Consider the following 17,530-nt stretch of genomic DNA (forward strand, 5'->3'; position numbering starts at 1 on the left):
ACTCCAGTCCTATGGTGGTGACTTCACTCTTTTCCTTCACAAATTGCCTCCACACATCCCTGGCCTGGGAGGAGACCAACCACAGTCCTGTTTATGGACCCACATGGGTGCAGTCTGTGGGAAGGCTCGGTGACTGCCCCACGCAGATTGCAGCCTCACCCCCACACCCCCCAGTCCAGCACCCAGGGCTTCGTGCAGTGACAGCCACCAGGGGCTGTGGGGCCTTTATTTTCAAGGGGCTGATGACTGGGGACAGTCATCCCTCCTCCACCTCACTCTTGTGAATAAGGGCCATGGCAACAGCACTGGCGCTGCACAATCTGCAGCAGGGGTGACGTCCAGTGGGGCGGGTAGAGGGAGAAGAGATGAAAGTGGGCGGGCAGGGCCTAGAGAAGCAGGGACTGCTGGCACCAAGGCCTGAGTGTGCCAGACCAGCCAAGACAGCATCCACCCTGCTCCTGCCTAGGGGACAGCCCCCTAGGCATGGCAACAGTGGCCTCTCATGTCCCCACCCCTCCTTGGGATTAGGCTGGGCCTAGGGCATAGACAGAGCCATTCCCTCTGCTGGGGAACAAGCTCTTTGTGGTGTATAGGCTGGGGACACCAGATGGGGTGGGGGAGTTCAATGTGGCTGGGAGGTGGCAAGTGCCTTCGCTGGAACAGGGGGGCAGAGGAATAGTAGACAGAGCCCCTCTTCCCCATACCAGTGCTGCAGACAGCACTTTATGATAATTATCTCATTTACTCTCCCCCCTGTCTATAAGCACTAAGGACCTGGGCCCAGGAAACCTGCCAAAGGATAAAGCCCCAGGCCCCTGCGTACACCTGGTGCTTTGACCCCTCCACTGTCCTCCTGGCCCCCATGTTGGGCTCTGTGGGCACCACAAGAGATGCAGAGGAAAGGCCTGGCCCTTTTCTGCACCTGCTCATTCAAGAGAACAAAGTATGTGTGATGTGAGGCTCCCTGGGGTTGTCTCAGCTCCTTCATTTCTTCTCTAAGCTCTTATGGTGCAAATTGGAACTTGGAAGATGTCTTTGGAATCAAATTGGATTTGTATGATTTTTGTGGACACAGACGAGGAGTAAGGAAAGGCCTAAGCCAAGACCTACAGGGGATCCCAGGCTGGCTGGGGAGGTTCCAGAGCTCCATCACCAGCTGTGTTCAGTGTTTATCAAAGCCCAGCAGCAGACAGAGAGGCTGAGCCCTGTGGGGTATGGAAGGATGTGTAGGAGTCTGGGAGGACAGGAGGCCACCAAGACGCTCCTCTGCTAACTTCCTGCTTAATGGCATCTCTCCCATTAAGCTGCAGCCCCCAATCCCACAGCAGGGCTGTGTCCTGCCCTTGGTGAGGATTCACTCAGGGCCTGGCAATGCCATGTCCACACCAGCACTCCACAAACACCTTGGAAGGAGAAGACAAGAAAATTCCAGAATCATGATCAACTGGGGGCTGAGAGTGTGAAGTGGAAAAGGAGCCATGAATAGGATGGGATTCTGGACTGAGCTGTGAATGTGGTACGAGGACAAGCAGCCCCCAACTGCCCTACGTGTTCCACCCCTCAGCATGGCCCAGCACGGGGCAGGCAAGGCTCCTGGGCCCTCTCCAGGATCATCCTTGCCTGTCTATTGCGGGTTGAGTCTGACTCTGAGCCCTGCCCCACCATCAGGCTTGGGTGTCAGCACTGGGCACAGCAGGGCCGCCTCCTCGGACAGCCCCAGCCAGGACGCTGGCTGCATCCTCCTCTGTCTTTTCTATTTCCTGGTCTGGGTTTTTTTTTTATAAACCAGGGTGAAGCCAGCAGATGACTCTGTGGCCAGTTGGGCAGCTAAGCCCAGGGTCAGAACCGCTGCCCCGCCTTCCAGCCATCCTTCCTCCACACACTTCCTCTGTGGCAGGGGCAGCCCCTGGGGACTTTAGCTCCTGCCTCAGTTTCCTTCTTTGGAGGGGCCGGGAGAACTCACAAACCCCTATGTGAAGTTCTGTCCAGAGCCCAGTCCAGGGGCTAAGCCCATGGGTTCAAGATCAGAGTAGAGCACACGGTGACAAAGAGAAACCCCGGACTTTCTTTGCCCGGGTCGGCCGGGCCTCAAGGCGATTCTGTGCGTGCCTCTTGTGGGAGGTGGGAACCGTGAGTCATTTCCTGTGCAGGCAGCTCCGGAAGCCCAGTAGGTCTGCTCGGGTTCCCAGAAACACGGCGGCAGAGGGGATGTAGATGGGCTGCTGGGGAATAAACGAGTAAATGCCCGGTCCAAAATAGCTTGGATGGATTGGACAGAGGCACAGAGAGCAGAGGCCAGGCCCTGAAATAGCTCCCCATGGCAGCTGGGGGTGGCGGCACCACCACCACTGGGGGTGACAGTGGAGAGCCAGTGCCAGGGCCCCTCCTGCACAGGGGCACAGGGAAGGGTATACGGCCTTGTGCCAGCCTCCCAGACCCAGAAGTGACTCGGGCCAGCCCAAGCGAGTGTCTGGGTCTTCACAGACCCTCAAATGCCCTGGTCAGTCTCAGTCCCTGCACTCTGGGGCTTCCAGCCCATCACAGAGAAATGGTCATAGGAACAAGTGCCTCCTCTAACTGTAAGCTTCAGTACACCCTACAGAGGAAACATGGGCAACAGGAAGTGCCCACTGACAACCAGGTGGCATTTAGCAGAGACCAAGGAGAAGCAAGAGCTTATGGTGATTATGCCAAAGGGGTGGCAGGGGTCCTGGCACAGACAAAGGCCCCAGGGCTGCAAAGTGCCAGGCAGAATCCAGGATCCAGGAACAACAGTGTCACTCAGGCCCTTCCCTGCCCATCATGCCAGAGGCTCAGGCCTGATTTAGAGAGAAACAAACCCACCGAGGGTTTTAGTGAGAGATGGTGCCCTCAGCCCCACATAACCAAGGTCCCCTGGCTGCTGAGCGCAGGGCAGGAGCCCAGTGAGGGGCCGGGGGTTGGGGGAGGTTGGGGGAGAGCACCCACAGCCTTTCACTCCAGAGCACCTGGGCTCCAACCCTGGGGCCCCAGATGGGATCTCCTGAGAAGGGAATGCTTCTCCTTCCAAAGTAGGATGAGTATCTGGATGAAACTGAAGGTCTCTCCACTCTTGAGACGGATGAGAGTGGGAGAAAGTAATGTTCTGGGAACCTCAAGCTCACAGCTTGGTGAACTCTGGGCACAAAGGTCTGTAACAGTGGTTCTCAACCTTCCTAATGCCGCAAACTAATACAGTTCCTGTGGGTCGCGACCCACAGGCTGAGAACCACTGGTCTATAACGTCAGTACTTGGGGAACTATAAACATGAACATTCGCACTTCGAGTGGTCAGGGCATTCATTCATGCGGCTGAGGCTAACAGGACCACCGAGAGCACCCTGCCATCTCAGCCGAGGGCCAGCAGGCAATGGCAGCAAGGCAGCCAGCATCTGCCCTGATTCCCAATTGCACTTTTGATATTTTCATAGTGTCCTTTAAATGCGATAGGCTACTTCTCCTGTTAAAACATTAGAAACACATCACTCAGAAAGAGGTATCTGCAGACCTGAGCTCAGTAGGGGCCCGGGCTATACAGACTGTGAAGCCTCCCACAGATGACACAATACTCACGTCCACTTCTCCTTGGTCAATTACATAGAAATTATCTCCTTCATTCCCTAAAACAGAAGAAAAAGGATAACAGATGTATGAGGCAATGTACATCAAGATGCATAAGTTACAATGGCTCTTTTTTTCTTGCAAACAACTTTTGCAACACCCTCTTACATATTGTTAAGGATAAAGCTGGGTCCCATAAATTTCTTGTAATGACAGAAAGATGATGGAAACACAGTGAGTTAACTTGTTCAACAAACTTTTCTTAAGTTTCATTAGTCAATTTTCTCCAGGATAGATAATGAAGGTTTTATAAAATACATGTTTTTAGGTGATAGGCCTTTCTTTCCTTTGGGCTTTGGCTCAGAGGAGAAGGCAGAACATACCTTGCTGTATAACTGTCTCCCCAGCGATGTGAGTGACAGGGAACATGGCATCGAATATGTCACTGAAAGACAAAAGACAACGTGTTGGTGACTGCAGGAGGCCCTGGCACCGCAAAGCCTCCCTTAACTTCACACGTTAAAAACTCAAGCTATGTGCTCACTGACTCAGTCTTGTTCAAATCAATTCACAGTTGTCAGGAAAAATAAGAAAAGCTATGACAGTTCAAAGAAGAAAATTAAAATCCTTCATAACCCTGCTGCCCAGAGATAACCGCCACAAGCCGCGGGCACGCAGCCTTCCGGATCCACTTCTGTTCTGTGCACAGATGTGTTCGCTGTTTTGGTTTTTAAAAAAATAGGATCACACCATCCATACTGTTTGGGGGTCCACTTAAAAAAAACTAAAAGTAACAATAAATTGTGAACATATCTAATGTTAGCAAATACAGTTTTATTATAATACAACAACCAATTTTGACAATGTTTTTTTTTTTTTTTTCTTTCAAGGAGAACATTTTTCCTCAAATGAGCGTCCTGGGACTCTTGATGCAGAAATGCGATGTGGTTCCGAGCCTCCCAGGGAAAGCACAGGCCATGACCTGAGCTTGGAGGCTGTGGTGGCTGGGCAGCCCGGCCATTCAATGTTCTAAATTTGGATGTGAAATGGGCCATGCAAACAGGATCCAAGGGGAGTGAGGAGATGGTGCTCCTCTAGCTGGCACCTGTGAGTCAGCAAGGAGAGGTACACTTGCCCCAGAGCCCTTAACCATGCCGAGACTGCAACCAGGACACTGGTGTCAGGGACATCCACATCACATTCCTGAAATGCAACAACTACTACTGGGGACCTGGTGCCCCTGATGGCTTTGACAAGAAGCTCTGACAGGGAGGCTGGAGACCCCAGGCAGGGAATGCATCGCACTGCGATAGTCCAAGAGCAGCTGACTTCGAAGTGAGGCTCAGATCATAGGTCCTCACTGATACTTGGGGTCTGCTTAGCCACTTGGAAGCAAACACAAAATCAAAGATCCAGGGCGGCACCTGTGGCTCAAAGGAGTAGGGCACTGGCCCCATATGCGGGAGGTGGTGGATTCAAACCCAGCCCTGGCCAAAAAATGAAAAAATAAAAAAAAAAAACAAAAAAAAAAACCACCCATATTCAAAGATCCAGACAGTGCTGTCTGGATCTCCAGGGGCCAGAATATATAAATAGGTAACTCAAAATAGTGGTTGTTTTCTATTTTTTAAAAAATGCTTCTTTTCTGAGTTCTAGTTCCCAACCTCACTAAACTCAGCTTCCTGTTTGCTGCATTCTCTCAGGGAAGACAGCAGTACCTGGAGGGGTCAGTGGGCAGGTCTTTGGGACCCGACCCTCCCTGCCTTAGGGCCTGGCCCAGCTGCCCCCAAGCCCTGCCCTGGCATCTGGACCTCTGGCAGACATGCTTCTGGATGACAGCATCCTGGGTGAGTGCCTGTGGGGGTCACCCTGGCACTGTTTTTAAATGGCATTTCTTCAAAATCAAAAAATAAGAGTTTTCGGAAAAGATCTTTAAGAGATATTTTATAATTTCTCCCTCTTTTAAAAATATTTCAACTTATGATAGCCAAATACTTCAAAAAATGCCATAACTAAACAAGCAGGCACTAAGTACCCACACCCACCCCACTTGGACAGCTGTGAACGTTTCTCTCCTGGACCGGAGCAGACAGCTCCAACCCCTGGACAGGGTGAGAGGAAAGGTGCCGCTTTCCCCCAACACATTCCGCGTCACCACTTATGTGTGCACAGCCCCCAAAAGGGGCCGCTGCTATCTCCTATCTTTCTCACTAAGACAAAGGTACCTTTTTGTAACTCTACTCCCCCTCTTGACATGTTTTCTGAAACGCATCTTGAAAATGCAACTCCTGTGAGCTCCTCCTCCCACTGCCTGGTGCTCTCTGTATGAACACACCTCAGTCCTTCATCCACTCCTGCCCAGGACATTTCAAATGTCCCTGTGTTTGTGCAATCATAAACTGGGCCATGATGGAACTTCCCAAGAAGGGAAGGTAGATGAAAGTGGTAGCATCTTCTCATCTCGTGGGGTTTCTACTTGGGCCTGAGCAAAGGCAGGGGTCGTCTGAAACTTTTTCCTGGGAGATGTAGGTCCCCAAACAGGGAGGTTGAGCCCTTGGCATCAGTCAAAGCAGACTCTTCCTCACACCCAGTTGCATCTTTCCTGCTTATAGCAGCACCTCCTCTGAGCACCTCTAAAATATCCCTCACAGGGCTTCTCCACTGACCACACAGGTATCTCCTCAACTCCACGGGTGAGTGGCCAGCAGAGAAGTGGCCTGGGGAGAGGGAAGAAGAATGAATCCCACCTCTGAACAGCAGGGCCCACAGAGCCTGCCTTGCTTACCAAAAAGGCCTGGAGGACCCATTTTCCTCTGGAGGAAACTTCAGTGCCCTGATGGCCTTCAGCTTAAACACGGACTGTCTTCAGGCCAAGCATGTGCGCCCAAGCTCCAGTCAGCTCTGCCCACACACTGCGAGGCACATCCTCCTTTCCCACCTTCTGCATCCTTTGAAACAAGACTCAATTCCTTCTTCTCTCTTAGCACTCAAGAGCATCAGATGGCATTGAAGTCACCTCTGGAAGGTTTAAATCATAAACAATCCCACACTTGGGCCACCACCTGATGCCCATCAGCAAACATGGCCTTAGCACCTCTCTGCATTAGGGACTGTGCGAAGTTGGGGGACACAAGGCCCCCAAGCACTCAGGCTTGGCAAAAGAAATGAAATCCGAAGACTCTACAGCAGCTGCCGCTTCCTGTGGGGGCCAAGGGCCTTTGGTCTACCCCTTGTTTCATCCTCACCTGTCCCTGCGAGATCAAACTATAATCACCTCTGTTTTCCAGGGAAGGAAACCAGAGATACCAAGTAACTTTGCTTAGGTTGGGAAGCTGGGAAGCGATGTCACCAGGCTTCCAGCCCTGCCCTCAGTGTTCCACAGACCTGGTCTTCCCTGGGGTGCAGAGCACAGCACCCCTTCTTCGCTTCTCCCTGCCTGTCTCTCCTACCATGTCTCTGCCTCTCTCTGTGCCCTGGACCAGCTTCTGATCAAGGGGCCTGGAGATCTGTGTGTTTGGGGTGCATGTGGCCAGCTCTCTTCAGCCAAGTGCCCAGAAAGGAGCCCCAGTTACCAGGGCTGGCCGATGTGCATTGTCTAGAGAATGGACTGTCTTGGGCCCCAGTCCCACTTGGCTTGTGGCTCAGAGATCATGTCTCCTTGGGAGCCCCTACCTCTGCTTCCTGCAGCAGCTCAGTCCTTCTGCTACTCACTTGTTGGTGATGGTTTCCTGACTTCCTCCCTTGCCTAGCTGAGTGTAAGTTCTGAGAATGAAGACCATGGACTTGTTCCAATCTGATACCCAGGCCCACTCAGGCCTAATTCAGCTGGTCCTTGGTGCAATATGGATGAGTGGGTAGATGGTAGGTGAATGGATGGTTGGATGGGTAGGTGGATAGATGAATGGATGGATGGAAGGATGGATATGTGAGCAGATATGTGAATAAAGGGGTGGCTAGATAGATAGGTGCATGGGTGGGTAGATGAGTGGGTGGGTGGTTAGATGAATGGATGGATGGAGGATGGGTGAATAGTGGGTGGACAGGTGAGTCAATGGATGCATTGATAGATAAGTAAACCTATAAGATGAATGGGTGAGTGGATGGATGGGTGGATGGATAAACTGGTAGTTGGATAGATGAGAGGAAGGAAGGAAAGAAAGAGTGAATGGTGGGGCGGCGCCCGTGGCTCAAAGGAGCAGGGTGCCAGCTCTATACGCCAGAGGTGGCGGGTTCAAATCCAGCCCCAGCCAAAAACTGGAAAAAAAAAAGAGTGAATGGGAAGGCAGATGGCTGGGTGGATGAACAGAAAAACGGCACAGGTGGCATGTCTACCCTTTAAACAATCAGTTCCATATTCAGGAACTTAAACAACTAGATTATGAAAAGATGTATATGTAATAATATGCACTGAAATACTATTTAAGTTAGATCCAAACCCCCCAAATTACAATAGAAGATTTATTAAATAAATTATAGTACTTCCATATAATATATATAACATTGTGTGGCCATTAAAAATACTAAGGTTGATACATATGATTAAAAAAAAAGGATGCTCCCAATGCTGTCGGTGGAGAAAAGTGGTTGATAAAATGCTTTGGGAAGGTAATAATAACCCAGAAGCCATATCCCACGATGCTGACAGCAACTGTCTCGGGCTACAGAGGGGATGGGAGTTGAGTCATATGAATTTTTTTGTTTGTTTGTTTTTTATTACTTATACTGACTTGTGTTTTGTAATGTCCTGTAACTAACTTATATATCTGTTTATTTTTTTAAAGATGTAGATTTGTCATTTGGGAAAGCACCACACCTCCCCATAAGGGCAGACTTAAGAATTTTAGTATTTTTAAAGCAACCAAAAGAGGCAAAATCTAGAGTTTAAAATGTTAAAACATGCTTTTCAGAGTGTAGCACAGACTCCAAACCTATAGTGCATAAGGAAGCTATGGCGCAGAACAACCGCTCTGCTCAGAGCCAAACACACTCTGAAGAGGCACATTTAAGGGATGTGCCAGATGCACCTCCAAAATTACACACGCTAAGACTCATTGCCTCTCATCCAAAGAAATGAGAGAGAGTAATTTGGCAAAATGTTTAAATATGCTCCATGCATGCAGAGAGGGCCAGGCTCGCCCAGCGAGGGGCCTCAGATCCACTACAGCACAGGGAGGGCAGAACAGCCCAACCACAACACCATCATCTTCCCAGAAATGCCATTTCCTTTCTCCTCTGACAGCTCCAGGTTTTCCCAGCCACATCAAGTGCAGGTGGTGACTTGCACAGGAATCCTCACCTTAGAATGTGTTTCCAGAACTCCCCCCCTCTCCCCAAGCAGCCTCCAATGGCCTTCCCCCAAACCCTGAGGGCGCAGGATGCCTGCCAAGAGCAGAAGGGCCAGTATGAGGTCCCCACAGGGGCGGGCAGGTGGGGGACACCTGGAAACTCGAGTGTGAGGGTCTGAGCACACAGGGGAGGGAGCCCTCCATGCCTGGCCAGGACAGGGAAACTCATAGGAGGCGCATGTCTGCTGGCAGCAGGCTACATCTGCCCAACTTCAGACAACCAGGTCTGTCGGCACACAAACGACACAATAGCACACATGCTATGCCATGGTGTGGGGTGACTTAGAATCCCCCTTCCGTCAGTGCCAAGACACTGGAACATCACTAGGATTCACTGGAGTCTTTGGACAAAACCCCCTACTTGCTGAAACAATTCTCTCTTATTTATTTTTGTCTTTTTGCTATTTTTGATGTCCTATAACTAACTTATGTCTGTTTTTTTGTTTGTTTTTTTAATGATGAAGTTTGTCACTTGGGAAAACACTACACCTACTTGTTCCAAATGTTAGCAGCCAATCTGAATCCTCAGGCCATGCCAAATTCCCTCACCCAAGAGGAAAGTCTAATCAATATTGAACTTCACAACCATAGGACCCCATTACTGTTCCCATTTTATACAAAGAAGGGGAAACTGAGGTTCAGGAAGCCAGTGAGGGTGCAGCTATTGATCCCGGGTAGTGGGGCCTGGAGTCAATGCTCTGAATACTGCAGACAGCTCCCCTAGGGCCTGTTCCTGCCTCTCGGCCAGCACCAGCAGCACATGCTGGGTGGGACTGTGGGCCCCTGTCTAGGCAGTACACGCAGCACGGTGCCTGCTCTGTGCAGCCATTCCACACTGAGGGTCTCAGCGCCCTACTTGGAGCTGGCTCTCACTGGCAAAATGAGATCTGTCTGGAGAAGCTCTCAGGGCCCAGGGAGGTCAGGACAGAGTTCCCCAGGAACCCACCGTCAACAGAACAGGAGGCCTTTCTTCTCTACCTGCCTAGGATCAGGTTCTACTTCTGGGCAAAGCTGGCCACCCCATGACCCCCACCAGGCTGGCCTCAGCTGGTTTGGTCCTCAGCAATGCCAGGGACCAGGTGGGAAAGGGCACCACAACCCCAGGGTCTTCCCCAAGAGCCATGTCCTCCCAGCCAGGAGGTCCTGTCGGGAGCCAGTCCAAGGAGTGCTTTCCCCAGTTTTGCTGATACAGCCGTGGCCAGCAGACACCAGCTCGTTGCCTGCTCCTGGCTGTGGGCTCCTCAGCCTCCCCACAGACCCCACAGCTTCCACAGAGAAGTCTCCCCTTTCACACTAACTCTCCAAAGGTGTGGCTTCCTAGTAGTTACCGTGGAATCAATGTTTTTAAAAAAAGGCATAACCATGACAACATCTGACCCCGAGAACAAAATGCCACCAAAGGATCCTAACTTGATATATTTTTGGGGAAAAAATATGCAAATAGGGATGCACCATCCTGAGCTTTTTATTCCCCATTAAACAAAAATATTATAAATGTTCGTCACAGGTGTAATTTAAAGAAAATGCTGGTTTTCTGTTTTTAAATCTAAACTCTACCACACAAGTGCCATTTTAAAAGCAGCTCATTCTTGACTTGCAAGCAAATGTTGGAATGCCCTGAACATAACCTGTTGGTAAGCCCTCCGAGCACTGGTCACTTAGGGCTGATGGGACCTGCTGTCACCCGGTCAGCCCCAGGGGCTCTCCTGGCCTTAGCCCTGTCTTCTCCCTGCTCTGGCAGGAGGCAGAGCCTGAGCCTCTGAGCCCCTGTGAATAAGGGGTTACCATGGAAACGGGGTCTTACCTGAATCCTGTCCAGTCTATCTGCCCTAGAATAGGGAGGGCCTAGTAGAGAGCCCCAATCCCAGGGTAAAATACCAGGCTTTCCCTTTTCAGTCTCCATGATCCAATGTCAAACCAGCTGCTACAGCAGGCAGCTGGGAAGGCCAATTGCCCTGGGCGAAGCAAGCTAGGGATGCGTGGGCAGGGCAGCCCCTGTCAGCCCCAAACACATAGCTTAGCAGAAAGACCCCTGCAGCCAGGGGGAGGCAGCCCACCCAGCTAGATGAGGCCTCAGAGGATGCTAAAGAGCTCCCACCCACCACTCACCCACCGTGCTCCTCTCCCCAGAGTAGAAGGTACACGTCCCTGAGGTCAGGCATCAGAGAGTGTCCTACAAGATGCCATCACGCCTGCAAGTACCAGTCATAGAAAGATCTTTCCACTGCCTGAGGGGCTGCAGCAGGCAGCCAATGCCTCCAGCACAGAGCCAAGGGTAGACATGCCATGAGTGGGATGCAAACCCCCGCCCTAGGGTCAGCACAGGGCTTGCCTAGCCGCAACATACAGCCTCATCAACAGGCTCGAAAGGAAAATTCAGCACTTCCTGCCTGCACAGATGCCCCCAGAGCCCCACCTCTCCCCAAACTGGGACTCCTCCAGCCCAGAGCCTGAGAAGGCTCCTCTTGGCCAGAGACACAAGCAGGGGTGAGGGAGGCAGAGCTAGGCACTCAGGCCACAGCCCCAGCCTCCTGCCTTACCACTCACTCAGCTGTGGACACGCACTTAGTGGAATGCCTGCTGGGTCTCTGGGCTGCAGACCCCACTGGTCCTGACAACCACAGCCTGTCAGTCTTGCCACGCATGTGATTTGTGGAACACCCTGTTCCAGCTTCTTTTCTTAAACCTCAGATGTAAATATGTAGGACGTACCCTGACCCGTTCTTGTTTTATTTATACATTTACTCCACCCCCGCTACCCTCCCTGCCCACAGCAATTGCTCTAAGATATTTGAGGTATCTCCCTTTGAGTGTTTTCTCTTAGGACACAGAATCTCAAGCTGTGTGCCTTCTCCCCCCAGGGTATTATGCTGCAGGGTTCGAGCTGTTTCTTCTTTTTCTTCATGGAGTACAATGTATCTTTTTTTTTTTTTGTAGAGACAGAGTCTCACTTTATCGCCCTTGGTAGAGTGTGGTGGCATCACAGCTCACAGCAACCTCCAGCTCCTGGGCTTAGGTGATTCTCTTGCCTCAGCCTTCCCAGTAGCTGGGACTACAGGCACTGGCCACAACGCCCGGCTATTTTTTGTTACAGTTTGGCCGGGGCTGGGTTTGAACCCGCCACCCTCGGCATATGGGGTCGGCGCCCTACTCACTGAGCCACAGGCGCCGCCGAGTACAGTGTATCTTAAATCTACCCACATTGCACTGATACATCTGGGCTGTATCTCTTTTTTTTTTTTTTGTAGAGACAGAGTCTCACTTTATGGCCCTCGGTAGAGTGCCGTGGCCTCACACAGCTCACAGCAACCTCCAACTCCTGGGCTCAAGCGATTCGCTTGCCTCAGCCTCCCAAGTAGCTGGGACTACAGGCGCCCGCCACAACGCCCGGCTATTTTTTGGTTGCAGTTTGGCCGGGGCAGGGTTTGAACCCGCCACCCTCGGTATATGGGGCCAGCGCCCTACCGACTAGTCTCACTGTACGGCCCTCCGGTAGAGTGCCAGGTAGAGTGCCGTGGCGTCACACGGCTCACAGCAACCTCTTAACTCTTGGGCTTACACGATTCTCTTGCCTCAGCCTCCCGAGCAGCTGGGACTACAGGCGCCCGCCACAACGCCCGGCTATTTTTTTGTTGCAGTTTGGCCGGGGCTGGGTTTGAACTTGCCACCCTCGGCATATGGGGCTGGCGCCCTACTCACTGAGTTACAGGCGCCGCCCTGGGCTGTATCTCTTAACTACTGTTTGGTTTTCATTCGTATTTCCCTGATCACTAAGCTTTGAGCTTCTTTTCCAGGGTTTATATAAGTGTATTTCCTCTTTCACAAATTTCCTGTTCACATCCTTTGACCGTCTTGATATTGGGGTTGATATCTTTTTTCCTGCTGATATACAGAAATTCCTTGTGTTTTAGATATCATTCTTGTCAATTTCAGATGTAGCAACTATCTGCCTACAATTGGTCATCTATCAACTTGTCCATAAGAATGTCCTTCTTTAAGTAGACATCTTTCATTTAATGTAATCTCTTTTTTGCTTCATGGTTTGTGCCCTGAGAGTACTTCTCCACAACCAAGCAGAGCAACTCTCTCCTGCATCTCTGCTCTGATCTCCTCTGCCTGCCTAACAAAACACCAACAAAGCTGGGCAGCTTAAACAATGGACCCTTGACACTTATTAATACCTCACAGTGCTGGAGGCTGGAGGGCTCATGGTGGGCCAGTGTCACAGTCAGCAGAGAGGGTACTCTCCACTAATTAGGGCCCTGACCCCATCATGGGGCCCCATTCTCATGACCTCCCCCGCCCCCACCTCCAAATGCCATCACACTGGTGGTCCAGGCTTCAACATTTGGATTTGGGGCTGGGGGGGGAAGGACAATTCCTTAGCAATTACTTTCTACTAAATACACTGTTACATTTTCAGTCAATCCCATGGGAGTCGGGTTTTGTTTTTCCACAGACTGGTCAGCCCCTTAATCACCCCACCCTCGGTTATGCTACAGCATACTACATGCCAGGTAGGTGTTTATACAGGTCAAATTGTATCCCCCAATATCTGTATTTTGAAGTCTTAACTCCAGGACCTCAGAATAAGACCTTATTTGGAAATTGAGTCATTGTAGCTATAATTAGCTAAGATGAGATCACAGGCTCATGCCCCTCATTCAATATGGCTGGTGTCCTTAAGAAAAGGCAAGGAGACCCTCACAGACAGGGAGAAGACAGCCACCCACTAGCCAAGAGGGGACCTGGGACAGACTCTCCCATGCAGCCCTCGGGAGGACCTGCCCTTGACACCTTAACCTTGGGCTTCAGCCTCCAGAGCTATGAAATAAGAGATCCCTGTGTTAAGGCTGCCTAGTCTGTGGTACTTTGTCATGACAGCCTAGGAAACGAATGGCATTTTACATGTAGTCACTCATTTAATTCTCATGACAACCTTGTGACATGACTCCCATTAACCTCATTGAGAGGAGGGAGGAGGACTGGGGCACAGAGAGGTTAAGGAACTGCCCAAGGTCACACAGCTAGTAAGTAGTTGTGCTGGATTCCCGACCATGGCCTGACTCCACAGTCCTTGACCCTAACCACCTCACTAAACTTCCCCCGTGTAGTGTTTAAGCATCCAGCTCTAGGGTGCACCTCATCTCTCAAAGCTCCCTGCTGGCACGATGCTCTGCCATCCCTCTGCATGGCACCAACCTCCACTCGGCACCTAACATCTAGTGTGCCTTTAGCTTCTGGTGGCTAAGTCTTTTTTTCTTTATTCTTCCATTTCCAAGATCCTTAGCTATTTGCAAACTTTACATTTTACTGCTTCGTGATAATCCAGCTGTGATTTTCATTTGAATTGCTTTGAATGTACGGATTAATTTCAGGGAGAAGTGACATTGCTATATTAAATCCTTCCATCCAAGAACATATACTTCCTCTCCATTTATTCAGATGAGGTTGTCCTCCCCTGGGGTTTAAACTGCCCCACGAGTCTCAGGTGGCCTTGAGTTTGTAAGTTCCACTTTTTGGTGGGTGTTGCTCTGTCTAAGCTCTGCTCTCTAGTTACTTCTGTGCTCTCTCGTGTCCACCGCCCCCCCTCCTTCATCCCCTTCACCCTCCCAGCTCTGAGTGCTGTTCTTTCTTCATTCTATAGAGAGAGATTTAATATCTTGATGGTGATAGAAAGAACTCTATACTTTTAAATTACTTAGTTTTTAAGATCGTCCAATAGAAAGTGTACATACTTAGGGGCTTCTTAGTACTGATTTCTGGAAGTTGGGTTTACACCAACCCTTGCTGAATACTCACTACCATCTAAGAGTTTTCCTGCTGATTCCTTATATTTGTCTTCTCTCGTCCCTTCCAATTCTTACTCCTCCTACTTGTTTTTCTTCCCAGGTGGCACTGCCAGCACCCCTAAAGCCAAGCCAAACCACGCAGCAGCCACGGAAAGCCTTATCATGGCCCCCCCTTAGAGGCCATGCAACCTAAGCTTTTCCGTTAGGGACGTTTGCTCTGTGTTGGACTATACGACCTTTGCTAAACTAAGAAATTTCCCTTCTATTCTTAGTTTGCTAAGTCTTTTTTATAATAAATGGCTATTGAGCTTTATCAAAGTGTTTTTCAACACCTACGTGATATATCATATGATTTTTTCTCCTATAATCTATTAATATGGTGATTTACATCAAGTATTGTGAGATTGAATAATGCTTGGATAAATGCTACTTGATGAGGGTGTGTGTGTGTGTGTGTGTGTGTGTGTGTGTGTGTGTGTGTGTGTTTTAAAGCCCACTGTTGGATTTGTTTGGCTGCTTAGGATTTTTGCGTCTATATTCATAGTGAAATGGACCCATGGTTTTCCTTGCTTTTCGTGTCCCTATCAAGTTTTGGTACTGAGATTATACTGGTCTCTCATACCATGACCTGGCAACTTTCTCTTGGTTTCTATTTTTTGGAGCAACTTGAAAAGAGTGGACAGTTTGTTAAGTTTGACAGAACTCTCCAGTAACACCACCTGGGTTCTTTGGGAGGGAAGGTCTTTGATTGCCGTTTCAACTTACTTAGTATGTCCTTGGTCCATTTGGGGTTTTCTATTTCTTCATGTGCCAATGTTGCTACCATTTTCAAAGTTAGCTCCCAACATTAAAAAAATTGAGAGCATTTATAAATCTAAATTTTGGGCTTTTCTTTCGAAAAAATTTAAAAAGAGAAAATCTGGCAACATGGGGCCTTCATTCACCCAAAGCAAGCTCAGCCCCTCCCTGGTAGGAGCACAGAGCTTTGGGGGCGGCCATGACCCCCAGCCTGGACCCCTTGCAACCCCAAGGGCTTCCTGTTCAGTGGGGGCAAGGGAAGGCGAGGTATGATCACATTACAGGAGTGAGCCTAACCTCACCTGGAGGGACCCAGGGGACTGAGTCTCCCAGGACTACCCCATCTGTGAAGCGGGCATGGTAACATGTTGGCAGCTGCTGCAACTGTTTCTGCTGGTTCCAGCCCCCACAGAGCCCTCCCTCCCAGCTCTGCTAAAATGCTCACGTCTCAGGATCCCCCAGGAATGAAGATCTCAATGAGTCCCGTGAGCAGGTTATGGGTTTTTTATTCTTTTTCACTGGCTTACATTACTAATGTATTGTGGAACTGCAGCCGGAGGTGGCCTGACAGGTAAACACCTCCTAGCCCTCACCCCTGCAAAGAAACTGAAGCAAACAGGTCCAACCAGTTCTCAGATCCGCAGTCACCCAAGGGGGGAGGGTGCCCACAGCCAACCGGAGCCTCAGACCCGCACACCTGGCGCCCACCAGGGCTGGGCCGTGCAGGGCGGAGGGGGAACACCAACACTACACAGGACCTCCAGTCTCATCCCCCTCCATCAATCCACATTTCTGCATTTTAGAAATGTCCCTTGAGGTTAAAGGAGAAAAAAAGAATTTTTGTGACTTTTAAACAAAAGCATCGTGATGTTGACCCCAGACAAGATTAACAGGCCAGAACCATTTCCAGTAACAAAGAAAACAAACTGAGTTAACATAGCCAGCATTTCTGCAACTTTATTTTTTTAACTTTTTGAAAAATTTTAAAGGGGAAATGTCAGACCCAGGACGCATGTTTATACCCCTGTATTGTCAAAAGAGCAGAGCACAGATCGGCACATGTGTACCAACAGTGAGTCTGAAAAAAATGTACCACCTATGTGTATTGACAAGGGACAGAAGGGAATCATGAGTGATGAATACAGAGCATTAAAGGAAGCCCCCACTGGATGCAGAATGCCGCTCCCACGCACACCAACATGCACTCTGACTTCCAGATGATGCTACAAATTGGGGAAGGCGCAACCAACAAGTAGCCTCCAGCCTGCTTCAGAAATGGCTCTGGAGGACCTTAGCATGCCAACGAAGTTTCTCTCCACTGCCCATTGGCCTGCCACTGGTACTCAGAGGAGGGAAGAGTCCAACCCCAGCAGACCTCTAGAGGCTCTGTCTGCTTTGTGCTGTGTCTAGCCCAGTGACAGAGGGGCCCCGTGTGCCAAGAGCTCGGCACCCAGACACAGTGTCCCCAGACTGTGTTTAGGCTCTTTCACTGTTTGGGTGAATGCTCACTCCATTTCTCTGTTGACTGCAAGTTTCCAAATAATTCCCTATAAACAACAATAACTCAGGCTCAGTGTTGGCTGTGAAGGAAAGCAAGGTGCCTACTTGCTGGCACATCAGGAGCATGATGACTGCCACCCTCTGGGCACCTCTACCCCCATCGTGCCTGAGGGGTGGGTTTCTTAACCAGATTCTTTGCTCAGCCAAACACTAGTCAGACCCTGAACCATCTTCTAGGCCAACTGTGTACTTCCTTGAAAAGAATCCTGCCATTCAGTTTAGCCAGAACTCCCCGATCACCATTATCTGATCTTCCTCCATATTGGATTAGGTTCCTCATCTCTGACTACCCCATGTGATGTCTGGTCACCCTGACCTGTCTTCAGCAAAATTCCTATTAGGTCAACTTATCCAGAACACCCCTGACCCTGGATGGTCTCCCTTGGTCATTTTCTATCCACTGACCCCCCCACCCCACCCCACCACCTGCTCTTGGGTATAAATTCCCTCTGGCCT

At 50.1% G+C, this 17,530-nt stretch overlaps 1 protein-coding gene across 2 annotated transcripts in view; it reads right to left on the reverse strand.

The window, feature by feature from the left end:
- PRKAR1B (protein kinase cAMP-dependent type I regulatory subunit beta) overlaps positions 1 to 17,530 on the reverse strand; it is a 161,340-nt gene that overhangs the window by 36,672 nt on the left and 107,138 nt on the right. For both annotated transcript variants that reach the window (XM_053554643.1, XM_053554644.1), the window contains exons 5-6: positions 3,963 to 4,024; positions 3,592 to 3,638 (exon numbers count right to left, since the gene is read on the reverse strand). In XM_053554643.1, coding sequence (XP_053410618.1) covers positions 3,592 to 3,638; positions 3,963 to 4,024 — 109 coding nt within the window. The remainder of the gene's footprint in view (positions 1 to 3,591; positions 3,639 to 3,962; positions 4,025 to 17,530) is intronic.

The sequence above is a fragment of the Nycticebus coucang genome, chromosome 12 (assembly GCF_027406575.1).
Source record: "Nycticebus coucang isolate mNycCou1 chromosome 12, mNycCou1.pri, whole genome shotgun sequence".
NCBI lineage: Eukaryota > Metazoa > Chordata > Mammalia > Primates > Lorisidae > Nycticebus > Nycticebus coucang.